At 39.6% G+C, this 14,322-nt stretch overlaps 1 protein-coding gene and 1 long non-coding RNA gene across 8 annotated transcripts in view; both read right to left on the bottom strand.

Moving 5' to 3' along the window:
- The window catches only part of LOC113610439 (uncharacterized), a 42,885-nt gene extending 31,938 nt beyond the window's left edge, over positions 1-10,947 (bottom strand). For 3 of the 5 annotated variants that reach the window (XR_003429089.1, XR_003429084.1, XR_003429088.1), the window contains exons 1-4: positions 10,795-10,947; positions 9,889-10,002; positions 4,683-4,811; positions 3,409-3,566 (exon numbers count right to left, since the gene is read on the bottom strand). This is a non-coding gene — a long non-coding RNA (uncharacterized LOC113610439). Of the gene's footprint in view, positions 1-3,408; positions 3,567-4,682; positions 4,812-7,512; positions 7,691-9,888; positions 10,003-10,794 lie in introns of all 5 variants that reach the window. The other 2 variants (XR_003429087.1, XR_003429085.1) reach the window with 2 other exon arrangements.
- Positions 10,948-11,591: 644 nt separating this feature from the next.
- The window catches only part of RPF2 (ribosome production factor 2 homolog), a 35,551-nt gene continuing 32,820 nt past the window's right edge, over positions 11,592-14,322 (bottom strand). For all 3 annotated transcript variants that reach the window (XM_027088605.1, XM_027088614.1, XM_027088623.1), the window contains exons 9-10: positions 13,538-13,682; positions 11,592-12,787 (exon numbers count right to left, since the gene is read on the bottom strand). In XM_027088605.1, coding sequence (XP_026944406.1) covers positions 12,608-12,787; positions 13,538-13,682 — 325 coding nt within the window. In that variant the 3' untranslated portion in view covers positions 11,592-12,607. The remainder of the gene's footprint in view (positions 12,788-13,537; positions 13,683-14,322) is intronic.

Raw genomic sequence — 14,322 nt, forward strand, 5'->3', positions numbered from 1 at the left:
AAAAAAAAAAAAAAAAAAAAAAAAAGAAAATGAAAAGACAACTCACAGGATAGGAGGAAATATTTACAAGTCATGTATATAATAGGGGACTTGTTTCTAGAATATCTAAAGAACCCATACAACTTAGTAATAAAAAGACAACCCAATTGTAATATGAGGAAAGGATCTGAATAGATATTTCTGCAAGGAAGATTTACAAATAGCCAATAAGCACATAAAAAGATGTTTAACATCACTGATCATGCATATCAAAACCACAATGAAAAGCAAATCTGTCTGAAAACAGCTTATGGCAACCTGTTGTTTATAAAAAATTATTATTATTATTTTTTTAAATTTTTGGCTGCATTGGGTCTCCTTTGCTGCATGGGGGCTTTCTCTAGTTGTGGCGAACAGGGGCTACTCTTGTTGCAGTGCATGGGCTTCTCATTGCGGTGGCTTCTTTTGTGCGGATAACAGGCTCTAGGCATGCAGGCTTCAGTAGTTGCAGCATGCAGGGTCAGTAGTTGTGGCTTATGGGCTCTAGAGTGCAGGCTCAGGGGTTGTGGCTCACAGGCTTAGTTGCTCTGCGGCATGTGCGATCTTCCCGGACCAGGGCTCGAACCCATGTCCCCTGCATTGGCAGATGGATTCTCAACCACTGTGCCACCAGGGAAGTCCCGCAACCTGTTATTTACTGGCAAAGAAATATCTTTCTTTGCCAGTAAATAACATAAAAGACAAAAACACAGAATGAGATACCATTTAATATCCATTAGGAAAATGAAAAATAACGAGTTTTGGTAAGAATGTGGAGAAATTGGAACATAGAATTACCACATAATTCATTTATTCTTCCCCTAGTTATACACCCAAAAGAATTAAAAACAGGTATTCAAACAAAAACATGTACATAAACATTCATAGCAGCGTTGCTTACAATAGCCAAATGCTGAAAATAATCCAAATGGCCATCAATAGAAGAATGGATAAATAAAAAGTGGCATATCCATACAGTGGAATATTACTTGACAATCAAAAAATTAATGAAGTACTGATACATTGTACAAAATGGATGAGTCTTGAAAACATTATGCTAAGTGAAAAAGGATCCTATTTCATATTATTCCATTTATATGAAATGTCCAGATTAGGCAATCCATAGAGCAAATAGGTTAGTAGTCATCTAGGACTAGGGAAGGAGAGGGGAACTGGAGGATGATGGCTAAGAGGAGAAAGGTTTCTTTTGGGATAATGAAAATGTTATAAAATTGAATGTAGTGATAGTTGCACAACTCTATGAATATTCTAAAGCCATTGAATCATACATTTTAAATGGATGAATTGTATGGTATATGAGTTATAGCTCAATAAAACTGTTTAAAAAATTAACACTAAGTACTTTTTAGAAAAAAGCAAGCTACTTCCTTGGAAGAAGCACTACTATTTCTGGTACCAAGACTGAAGAGACTAAGACAGATGTTCAGAGTATATCCTGTAAGATGTGGTAAGTGATAGTCTCAGTGATATCCTTCAAGAAATGCAACAACTTAAGGATGTTTTTAGAATACTCTTTAACACAGGGTAGCGCACTAAAGAAAATGCAATTCAGTGCCCTCTGGCTTACTCCAGGAACGTACTCTGGAGAAATGGACAGACTACACATCTTTCAGGAGAACTTCCATAACTGTTTCTTTCAGCCTGTTTTTTTGTCTGTTTTTCTCTTTCGTTCCCCTCTTATTTAAAAATATAATGCGTGTTTGTTGAGAAAACCAGAGACAAATGAAAAGAGAAAATCAAAATCTCCCATAATTTTACCACCTAGAAATGATCACTGTTAGCTTTTGAAGTTGGAGATAATCAGTATTGGAAAAAAGTTGTTTAAAAGAAATCCATTTAAAACAGGAGCCAACATTTCATAGTAAATAGTATGTGGGGTGGGGAAGGAAAGATTTGATTCGGATATTCTCTTAAAAAATAAAACAAAAAATTATGAAGAGTTATGCAATTTATATTGTTTTTACAAATATGAGTGAATCAAACTTCCATTTTAGAGATGTGTAACTTTATTAACATATTTGTTTGATAACTTGATTAGACAATTTTCATATCATTGTTTGACCTTTGCAGCACAATTCCATACAGAGCATTGTTTTTCATATATATTTCAGTACTTCACCCATTTTTCCAAGGGCCTAACTGTTGAATACTGAGTGAGAGTGAGTTCAAGACTATACTCTCTGGGGACTCCCCTGGTGGTCCAGTGGTTAAGAATCCACCTTCCAATGCTGGGGACGCAGGTTCAATCCCTGGTTGGAGAACTAAGATCCCACATGCCACAACTACTGAGCCCGCACACTCTGGAGCCTGAGTGCCACAACTAGAGAGAAGCTTGCGTGCAGAAACGAAAGATCCCATGTGCTGCAATGGAGAAGTGAAGCAGCCAAAAATTTAAAAATAAAAATAAATATTAGGGCTTCCCTGGTGGCGCAGTGGTTGAGAGTCCGCCTGCAGATGCAGGAGACGTGGGTTCATGCCCCGGTCCGGGAAGATCCCACATGCCGCGGAGCGGCTGGGCCCATGAGCCATGGCCACTGAGCCTGCGCGTCCGGAGCCTGTGCTCCGCAAGGGGAGAGGCCACAACAGTAAGAGGTCTGTGTACCACAAAAAAAAAAGAAAGAAAAAAGACATAAATAAAAATATTTAAAAAAAAGATTATACCCTGGTATATCCATACAAAGGAATATTATTCAGCCATAAAAAGGAGTAAAGTACTTACACATGCTGCAACATGGATGAACCTTGAAAATATTACACTAAATGAAAGCCAGTCACAAAAGACCACACATTGTACCACTCCACTTAAATGAAATATCCAGGATAGGCAAATCCATGGAGATAGAAAGTGGATTAGTCAGAGGAGGGAAGAATGAGGAGTGACTGCTAATGGATATGGTACTTCTTCTCAAGGTGATAAAAATGCTCTGAAGGTTGTACAACTCTCTGAATATACTGAAACCACTGATACATACACTTTAAAATGGTGAATTTTATGACACATGAATATGTCCCAATAAAGATTATACTCTCTGACAAGTTCATGGAGAACAGCTGTCCTCTGCTACTGGTAAATGAACTGTCTTCTTGCACAAATTGAGGACCCTGAGAATGACAAGGGCTGGAAAAGTAGGTCATACCACATCCCCTAGAGGTGATGGGACCACAGCTTGAGGAGCCCTGTCTTAAGAGAGTTTTGTCTTACCCCTATCCTTTATGCACCCTTCCCATAGCAAAGAAGCTGGCAAGAAATCCTCCTGCTGATGACCCTATATTGTTCATTCATGTAAGGAATCAATAATTGATGATATGCTTTATTGAATTGATATGACACAAAGCCGTATAGTACTAAAAACATGCCTGCACTCTTACCTGATGATTACAGAAGCATCTAGACAAGGACTGAGGATATCATGGAAGGATGAAAGCAGCAGTTTCTTAAGTCAGTGAAATAGATGGTTTTCTACTCCTCTCTGCCTTCCTCCTCTTCCTTTCCTTCCTTCTCCTCCTTCTTCTGTTCCTTTATTGTTCTTAAGTTTGCACAATAATTAAAAATAATTATATAATTTAGTCTTCTAATACATTTTCAAAAAGACTGCATCTTTTATCTGCATTAATATGTTGGTAGACATCATTTAATTTCAAATCACTATTATTATTTTTAAATGGACAGATGTAGGTAAACGCTGAAGGATTATCTCTATTTTTATTAACATGTCCTCACACTTCCTTGTACACTAACCATAGAAGGTGTCACTTAACTGAAAGAAGATAATGCATCCTTCTTTTTCTGGCCTCTCAAGGAACACTTGAATGTTTTCTGAGTGCCTATTGTTAAGCCCAAAATTAGTAGAAAAATGAAATTTTTTTCTATCAGTTGCCTTACAAATTAGCGCAAGTTACTGCAGTTTTTTTTTCTTTTTTTCCTTAACACTTGGCTGCCACAAGCCAGTGTAATTAGTTTTTAAGCTGGATTTATATCTGCTCAATAATTCACTTATTATAAGTGGTCAAGTAAGACCACTTATTTGGTCTCTAACTAGAGACCAAAGTCCCTAGTTAGTTCCATGTCCATCTAGTTGTAGTTGTTATTCATATTAGTAGGAAAGGTCTTAAGAACAATAACAAAAAGAAATAAAGAACGAAAAGAAAACCTCTACAACAGAAAAGGACTTAAAACTTGGTCCTTTTCCTACCCCCAAACATCCCACTATGAAAAGTTTCAACTGAACCCAAGCTCTTCTCTACCTAATGTCTGCTCGCTGGTCATATTTATGCCTCTAAAATAAATGTAATCCCTTTTCCTTCTGGTTGTTTTTTGAACCTCTGGAGACAACTATTACATCCTTCTTAAGTCAAACTCCATCCTTTCTCAAGGACTTTGCTCTTAAAGTTCCCAGTTCCTGGAATGTGCTCCCTCAAACCTTCATACATTGCTTCATACATTGGAGAACTAAGATCCCACATGCCACAACTACTGAGCCCACACACTCTGGAGCCCAAGTCCCATTCGGGACTCGGCTCAACTTAAATGTCAGCTCTACAGAGAGATCTTCCTTCATCATTCTAGTTAAGATAAACCCTTCTTAGTCACTTTCAGCAACTCTTTTACTATCCTTATATCATTTATCACTTTCTGAACTTACCATTTGTTGACATGTTTTACTGCCTCTTTCCCCCCTAGAAAGTGAGTCTAGGAACCTGTTCCTCTTGTTCATAAAGTTCCTAGTGGAACTGAGTGTTCAACAGGACCCAGCCATTCCATTCCTAGGCATCTACCCAAAAGAAATGAAAACATGTGTTCACACAAAAACTTGTAACATGACTGTACATAGCAGCTTTTTCCATAATGGCCCCAAACTGGAAACAACTCAAACGTCCAAAATCAGATAAATAGATAAACAAAATGTGGTACATCCATATGATGACATACCATCCAGTAACGAACTACGGATAGATGAAGCAAGATGTGCAAACCTCAAAATCTTCAGACCGAGTGCAAGAGGCCAATCACAAGAGTTCTGCTCTTCTGTTCCATGTATATACAATTCTAGAAAATATTAATTCATCTATAGTGACAGAAAGCAGATCAGTGGTTGCCTAAGCCTTGGGGTAGAAGGAGAATGGACTACAAAGAGGCATAAGGAATCCTTTCAGAGTAATGAAAATGTTCCCATCTTTATCGTGCTAGTGTTTTCATGGGTTTATACAAATGTCAAAATTCACCAAATCATACACTCTAAGTGGATGTACTTTAGTGTACATAAATTATATTCCAATTAAGCTGATAAAAACAAATTTTGTTCAATGACTGCCTTTCTCCCCCCTGGTAAACCATTTCTGCCTGATCTGGCAAGGTTTGGAGATTTTTCATTACCTTCATCACCATCTTCTGAACACAGTCCAGGGAGCTCAAGTTCCTCCAAGGGTGTGCCCAGAACTGGGACAAATACTGCAGATGTGGTTTGAGCAGATTAGAGTACAATGGGCCTCTGTTCCTCCACTTTTTTATTACTGTATATTCATATCAGGCTTTGCTGTTTTCAGACTTTCTTGTCTATCTCATGTATTCTATTTCAGTCAACCTGAATGTTCTACTTCTGTCAGTGCAGCTTAAATTTCTGTGGACCTTTCTGGAAGTCTGCTCACACTGATCACTGACATAGGGTTTGTCCCCTGGGTCATTTCCCAACTGTAGATCTACACTTCCCTTATTCTAAAAATGTTCACATTTTCCCCTCTAAGTACTGAACTTTTCATTTATCTTACTAAATTTCTCCTTTTGGCTTCAGTCCACCTTTCAAGCCTGTTAAGATATTTTACATTTATGTCCTCTAATATTCTCACTGCTTTGTCATCCACAAATTTAACAAATGTGTCCTGCCTTCATTCAAGTGGAAGATAAACTTATTTAAGGAACAAAAGTCAAGGACAGGGCTTCCCTGGTGGGAAGTCAAGGACAGAGCCCTGAGGCTTGCCAATAAAGATTTCCTTTGTAGATACCACAGATTTATGCATCATTCATCAACACTCTTTGGGTATACTAGTCCTTCCAATCGTTTTGCATTAGCCTAACTGCTTTTTTAGTTATATCACCTTTCCCCATTTGAGTCACAAGAATACCTTGAGACTTAGATGTCCTGTTGAGAATCTACGCAACTAGGAATTAGAAAACAGAAGTTCTACGTCCAGCTTTAGCTCTTTAGCTGTGTAACTTCAGACAAGTTAATCTTTCTGAGCCTAATTATATATAATACCAGCTGCACTATACATCTCACAGGTTATTTTAAATGTCAAATAAAATCAACATGTGAAAATATTTTCTAAAAATATTTCTCTGAAAGGATATACATCACATTACATGTAACAATGCCAAAAGGAATTGACATTAATGCCCAATAGTAGAATGACAAAATTTTAACACATCCATATAACCAAGTATTGTGTAGCTATCAAAAATAGTGTTTTCAAAAAAAATTAATGACAGGAAAATGCTTACAATTTAATATTGATTTTAAGAGCAGGGTACCTAGTAGTTAACTGGCTCATGACTGAAGGCGGTACAAAGGGTTTCTGTAGGTCTTGACAATATTTCTATTTCTTTATCTGGATAATGGTTATAACAGTACATTCACTTTGTAAAAATGCATTGCATTTACTCATCTGAACACTTCCCCATTTGTGGTATTAGTTTAAAATTTTTAACTTTAAAAAGTTTACTTTTTTTTTTTAAAGCAGAACTCCAAATAATATAGTAAGATCATGTTCTTATTTTAAGAACCTGTATTTTTAAAGTGGTAAAAAATACAGCAAAATGTTAATAGTGGTATTCTGGTTTGTAAGATTACACATAATTTTATTTCTTCTCTGCAAGTTTCTCTTCAATAATCAGAAAAATGAGGGACTTCCCTGGTGGTCCAGTGGTTAAGACTCTGCACTTCCAATGCAGGGGGTGTGGGTTCGATCCCTGGTCAGGGAACTAAGATCCCACATGACACACAGCAACCCCCCCAAAAAAAAATCAGAAAAATGATTTGTTTTTTATAATCAGGAAAAAAATCAAAATTGTATTTATTTATTCATTCATTCATTCATTTATGGCCAGGCTGCCCAGCTTGTGGGAGCCTAGTTCCCTGACCAGGGATCAGACCCGGGCCCCCTGCTGTGGAAGCACAGCATCCTAACCACTGGACCACCAGGGAATTCCCAAAATTGTATTTTAAAGAAAATGCTTTCTAAATTGTAAATATACACAATGCCTGAAACAGAAAGCTTGATAAATGTGGAGTGAATGACTACTCCCCTATCTATCAGGGAAGGACTCCTTTCAAAACAGGAATGTGATCAGTTGACACTCTTAGCTCCCAGGGAACCCATGGTGGCTCTTAGCAATGACTACGTTCATGTCTAAGTAAGAGCTCACAAGCCACCTATGTAATGATTTTTCCCAAAATGTTGCCAGGACCAAATCTCTACCTCACTCTGCTTCCTCACAATTCCTTCAAGATTAGCTGATTGTCCTTTCCTGGGATTAAGACTCCAAGTCATTTCAATCAGCCTGGTGCTTTCCATACCACATCTCACGCACCTTGAGGTTAGGATAGGACTATGGAGCACCACTCCTCAACCATGGTGGCTCTGCTCTTCTCAGTTTCTAAGCATGGAAATCAGATAAGAATTCTGTCAGCTAGCATTGTACCATTTGCCTTATCAGGCCCCCTTTAAAAAAATTATTTGTCATACTACTACTACTACTACCACAAAACAAAATAAAGCCTCATTTATTTTCTTTGCATTTCTCAAAAAACGCTGGGAGCTAACACTTCTAACATTACTTAGAGAACCATACCACTAATTGGTATTGCCAATGGTTTTGCCTGTCTTAATTGGGTCCTTGTCCTTTTAAGTCTTAGCTGAGGGCTCAGAGAGCATCAGGAGAGGATGTCAGTTTCTTTTTCTTTCTTTTTTAATATTTATTTATTTTTGGCAGCATTGGGTCTTCGTTGCTGCACGTGGGCTTTTTCTGTTGTGGCGAGTGGGGGATATTCTTCATTGCAGTGTGCGGGCTTCCCATTGCAGTGGTTTCTCTTGTTGCAGAGCATGGGCTCTAGGTGCACGGGCTTCAGTAGTTGTGGCACATGGGCTCAGTAGTTCTGGCTCACGGCCTCTAGAGCACAAGTTCAGTAGTTGTGGTTCACGGGCTTAGTTGCTCCGCAGCATGTGGGATCTTCCTGGACCAGGGCTCGAACCTGTGTTCCCTACATTGGCAGATTCTTTTAACCACTGCGCCACCAGGGAAGCCCTGTCAGTTTCTTTTAAGGCCACAACTTTCGGCCCCAACACTGCACTACCTGCTGTCCCTCTCTCCCACATATTCCACTTTTGAGGAGCTCCTAGCCACTTGAGCATTGTTTATTGATTTTTCAAGATTCAGTTTAATCCTTCCCCAAGGTCTCCCTATGCAAAGGAAGGTGCTGGGCATAAAACTCAGACACATTTGTGACACAGACTAGCTTTAAGTGGTGAGTCAAATGGATGGAAATGGGGCTTAAGGGGACAGCAATGAATTCTCCTGCTCTTTCCCACAGTGCCATAAACCCTAGGGCTGCCTCTGAGTGCCAAGCCAGAGGCCCTGTTGCAGGTTGTCATCTAAAGTGATATCTCTACTCAGGTCACCTTGCCATCTGCTTTGTCAGCTGACTCTGGGGAACTAGCTAAGGGATTGAGAAAATAAACTTCTCAAGTTGATGGGTGTGAATCTTCCAAGTCCATTCCAGATGCACCCGTTAAACAGGTTGTGCTCTGCCCTCCAGGAACCTCTTTCTGAGCTAACTTGCAGTGTTTGAGAAGGACAGAGGAGATCCCTGAACACAGTCTCTGCTTAAGCTCAACTCTGACTCTGGTTACAGGTCCTTTCCCCAGATCTGGCATCCAGAACCAGCACCTCTGCAGCTCTGGGTTCCAGCTTAGCCAGAGGGCATGCCTCACAGATCCAACACCTGCTACTCTGCTTCTAGCTGAGCCTGTTTTGAGCTTGAGGAATCAATCCCAATCCAGTAAAAGACTTAAAAGCTCAAGGGCTTTGATCTTTGCTTCGCAAAAGCCTTAACTGCTGAGTTCTAAAGGCTTTGCCATTTCCCTTTTTTTAACCTTCTTTCATATAGGCCTCAAGCCCACTAAGTAGCAGGTGCCTGCCCAGCGCCAGACCTTTCTCCCTGTGTTTAGAACCTATTTTCAGATGCTCAGAATGTGAAGGGTCGGGGTGGGGGGTGAGAATGCGTTGGGGAAAGGAGGAGGGAAGTTGTTTAAAGGACGCAGCAGAACAAGAACAAAATTAAAATGCATGTTGGTTATCTAGAACATGGTTGGCCATGTTCTAAAACTTTTTCCCTAAGGGTTTTGAATTGGAAAAATTGCAAAATGGCTCCAGTTCAAGCAAGGCAGTCAAACTTTCTAACATGGCCTAACATGGTCCACTTACAGGAAACTCAGTGTCATTTTCTCTGATTTTAAACTTCAACCACTCGCGTTGTTGGTATGAGAGGAAAACAACATACATTTAAAAGCAAATTAACTTTCTTCTCACAGCTGGCATAAACCTCACGCCAGCAAGCCTAATTTATCTTCTTGTTTACAGTAGTTTATTTAAAGGGATGTGAATAATAGTCTATATAATTTCATAATGTATATATATACTAGGATATATGTGCCTTTCATGCAATTATGGGATGTTTTGACCATTTCTATGATTAAAAGTGCATTAAGGACATGATGAAGACCCTGTATTTTTGCAGGCTCTTAATTTTATAATGGACAAAGTACCGATACCTGAAATTCCATTAAAAAACAAACCTTCTCTTCTTGGTCAAATTTAGCAGTGGTTTTAGTGATTTTAACTTCTTCCATTTTAAAGCTTCTGTGAATCCTTTCCTGGCCTCACCCTTGGGTAGGGGGGAGGAGAAGTGGCTAAAAATATAAATGAAAGGAAGGAGAGATCAGAAGCAGCTAGATAATCAGATAATTGAAAACTAACTTGGGGTAAGTTCTTTTTTGCCCTCTTTCTTTATTGATTTGGATAATAACATCTCTACTTTGGATTATGTTCAATACCAAGAAAACAAATAGCAGCATTTAAGTTATTAAAAGGAATCAGATTTCATGAAATCATATATAGCTTGGTATTAGTATTAGCATCCTGAAAAATAGGAAAAATACAAAGGGAACGAAAGAGGCCCACCAAACTGAGACAGGATCTTGAAACCGAAAAATGAGGCAGGCCACTCCATATAATCAGTGGATCAGCTTATTATAATGCAGTTTGCTCACAGGGTGGGATAGGGTGGATGACATCCAGAAGCATCCATAACTGCCACTGGGAGAATTTTATAGTTAACCCAGGGTATGGGGGTACGTGCTTGGAAACAGGAAGTGAATTCCAAAGTCCAGATTTATGAACGGGTAACTAGTCTCATGGGCACCAGGAATACGTCAGCGAAGCTCTTCATTATTGTTTGGAGACTAACAGCACAGGGGCCACCTGGACCTAATGGTCATTAAACAACATCTATTAACTACAAAGCCCCTGACAACAGAGATTTACTACACAGTACAGCCCTAGGTAGGGTCAGCTGAAGGACGGGAGGAACTGGACAGGCCCAAGATGGCATCAGTTATGCTAACAGCCATACAGCGTGGCAGGGTCCTTCCTGTAAGTGGCTGGTGAAAGGACCCATGGCTCTGCCTCCTGAATCTGCCTACCTTCATTATTGTTAGCTGGACCAGCCAGGGGTCACACATTGGGTAAGGGCTATGCATCCATCATTTCCTTTTTTTTTTTTTTTTTTTGGTCTGCGTTGGATCTTTGTTGCTGTGCACGGCTTTCTCTAGCTGTGGTCAGTGGGGGCTACTCTTCGTTGCACTGTGTGGGCTTCTCGTTACAGTGGCTTCTCTTGTTGCGAAGCACGGGCTCAAGGTGCGTGGGCTTCAGTACTTGTGGCTCACACGCTGTAGAGAGCAGGCTCAGTAGTTGTGGCGCATGGGCTTAATTTCTCCGCGGCATGTGGGATCTTCCTGGACCAGGGCTCGAACCCGTGTCCCCTGCATTGGCAGACAGGTTCTTAACAATTGCGCCACCAGAGAAGTCCTGCATCCATCATTTCTGATGCCCCTTTCATGACGCCCCTTCTCCCCAACTATTGTCCATTGTCCATCTACTTGCAGATGGCAGGATATGAATCATTTTAATTTCGCCCTCTCTCCCCATTTAGACATATAATGCAAATGCCTACTTCCGATCTAAAACCGTGTAGTCTTTGGTTAAATGTATAATCAAGTAACAAGTGTAAATGAGTGATACCAGCTCCCTCTTTTTTAAGAGACTATTAGCCAGGAAAGGGCTGGGGAGAAGGAAGGCTAAGGAATGGGTTTAAAAGAGAAGGGAAAGGATAAAAAAACTAAAATTGAGGTTCTAGCTTTTAGCAAACTCACATAAATGCATGCACACATAGACATGGAGGAGCTCCTTGACATGGAAATGAAAACAATAGCATTTCTACTTTACATAACACATCATGGTTTATGTATGTTTGTACTTTTACAGCATAATCGGCTTGTGCTTGTATAAAGGAGCCTCTTTGCCAGGGACTCAGTCAAGGAAACTAAATTGTACATTTAGGGAACGCAAGTTTGCAGTACGAGAAGCAGGAAGCAGAAAGCTTTCCCCCACTTTCCTAGGCACAGGGCCAGTCTTCAAGAAATTTCAAAATAAGCTGTTTGGCTTTGGCTTACTCCTACTCTGTATGCAAACACCCAGGGCCTTCATGTGACCTTTAGCTACCTACGGCTACCCAGTACCCTAAAATGTCGTGTGTCTTAACTTATCTAATCTCTCCTTTCTCACTTCAACCCTTATCAAAACTTTCTTTCTCCCAAAGAAGAGGAATAGGGCTCCTTTATTAGCAGAATCTCTTAAACTAATCAATAGTAAGGTAGCATGTCAATGATCAGGTAGTGGACATCTCAGAGATCTGTTTTAAGACACAGAGCTTAAAATCTCAAAATTAATCTCTAACTGGTAGAATTTCAGGTAAAACAACAGGAAAGTAAAAAAATAAAAGTCAGGTTATATGTATATGCTGGGAGATGGGGTCAACTTTCCAGGTAGCTCATACTGAGCATGTATACAGTTACTTTGGAGCATTGCTACTTTCCATAACTTCCTCCCTTTATCTAAAGCTTAACCCAAAATTCTCTAAAATACCAATGATTGTTCTGGAGATCCCTCCTCACTCACCCACCCAACGAGATAGGAGACTTTGTATGGGGTAGGCAGAGGGAAATGTCACATCACAGAGAGAAAACGGCATACCAGGGTGTAATGTCTCCAGTAAGAGCCTAACTTTCAACCTAATACTAGTATGTTACTGTTCACAATGTATATAATATATAATTTAGGTAAATTATCAAGTTATAAAAATATACAATAAAACCTTACAAGAAACTCTGAAATAACTGATGCTTGATAAGTCTAAGTAAAGACTACAATAAAAATGCAGTTACTGGCTATATTCCATCAATCCTTTTTAATTCTCTTTGATTTTTTCTCCTGGTCTTCTGCTTTCCTTTCTGCAGGTCGCTTCTTCAACCCCTTCATTTTCCTGGTTTGTAGTTTGCTTAGGTCTTGCTTCTGCATATGAATTCTTCCATAAGTTGTACCAAAAGTATCATGAGAGACATTTTTCTTCTTCTTTGGCTATGAAACAAGAATATATTATATTTAGTTGGGTCTACTACCATGAACTGGTAAAAATCTAGTGTACAACAACTATCGTATCAACAATCTCCATTAGTGAGCACACCTTTAATGATATAGAGTCTATAGCCCTACAGCCCTTTCTCCTCCAACTTAGGTATAAACAGATCACTCAGAGCTTGTTAAAATGCCAATTCTAATTCAGTAGGACTCCGGTGGGATCTGCAAATTCAGCATTTCTAACAATTCTCAGGTAAACTGTCAGACCATACTTTGAGAAGCAACACAACAGACTAATCACTGTCATGCACTGAGAGAATTTCCTGTGTTTAGCTTAAGGATTATAACTATCATTTCAATCTTTATTGGCATTCCAGAGATGCCATGTCTACTTGCTTTTTAAAACCATTCAAAAGTCAAAACACATTTTATGCAAGTATGGGTTACACATACTATGCTTGAAATTACATTTTCACAATGCCTAAAATGAGCCCCATTTTTGCTGAAAACTGGCAGTCTTGACTACTAGGAAGCTCTCAGCAACACCTGATGCCTGGTTTCTACAATTTTATTATCAATTATGGTTGGCTTATTTGCTTCTTCCTCCTTTCTTTGGCTCTGAGAGTCTAATTTTATCTATTTTATTGACCTCTTTATGTATGCTCTTCAATATAATATGCCACAAATCCTTTTTTGGAAAGAAGAATGGAATATACAAATAAACATGGCACCAAGCTACAAGCCATGTACCTTGAGGGCTTTGGGCATTTTCATAGATAACTTATAAAGGTCATCTGATGCTAGATGTGTCCTCCTCAGAACCAGATCCAATGAGGGTCCCATCTCCTCCAATTCAATCCGAGGTGTTCTGCAGCCAGATTTCTTCAACAGCAACCTTTATGAAATAGCAAAAAAGAAATGTTGCTTTGACTTTGATAAAAGTCCCGCCGCCCTCCCCACAAATATTTTTGTTCTAGAAGATTACAGTTCCATAAAATATCATAAAATGTTTAGAAAGGCTAAGCTTACAGACTTCCCTGGCAGTCCAGTGGTTAAGGCTCTGCGCTCCCAATGCAGGGGGAATGGGTTTTATCCCTAGTCAGGGAACTAATATCCCAGATACCACATAGCATGGCCAAAAAGATTAAAAAAAAAAAGGAAAGGCTAAGCTTAATACTTTATATATTTAGACCAAGTGTTTTCTTTTTATTTTTTTTAAATAAATTTATTTATTTTATTTATTTATTTTTGGCTGCACTGGGCCTTCGTTGCTGCTTGCGGGCTTTCTCTAGTTGCAGCGAGCAGGGGCTACTCTTTGTTGCGCTGCGTGGCTTCTCGTTGCGGTGGCTTCTCTTGTTTCGGAGCACAGGCTCTAGGTGCATGGGCTTCAGTAGTTGTGGCATGTGGGCTCAATAGTTGTGGCTCGCAGGCTCAGTAGCTGTGGTGCATGGGCTTAGTTGCTCTGCGGCATGTGGGATCTTCCCGCACCAGGGCTCGAACCCGTGTCCCCTGCATTGGCAGGCGGATTCTTAACC

Source organism: Aethalodelphis obliquidens, unplaced genomic scaffold (genome assembly GCF_003676395.1).
Source record: "Aethalodelphis obliquidens isolate GAN/ISIS:26980383/991018 unplaced genomic scaffold, ASM367639v1 scaffold3, whole genome shotgun sequence".
Lineage (NCBI taxonomy): Eukaryota > Metazoa > Chordata > Mammalia > Artiodactyla > Delphinidae > Aethalodelphis > Aethalodelphis obliquidens.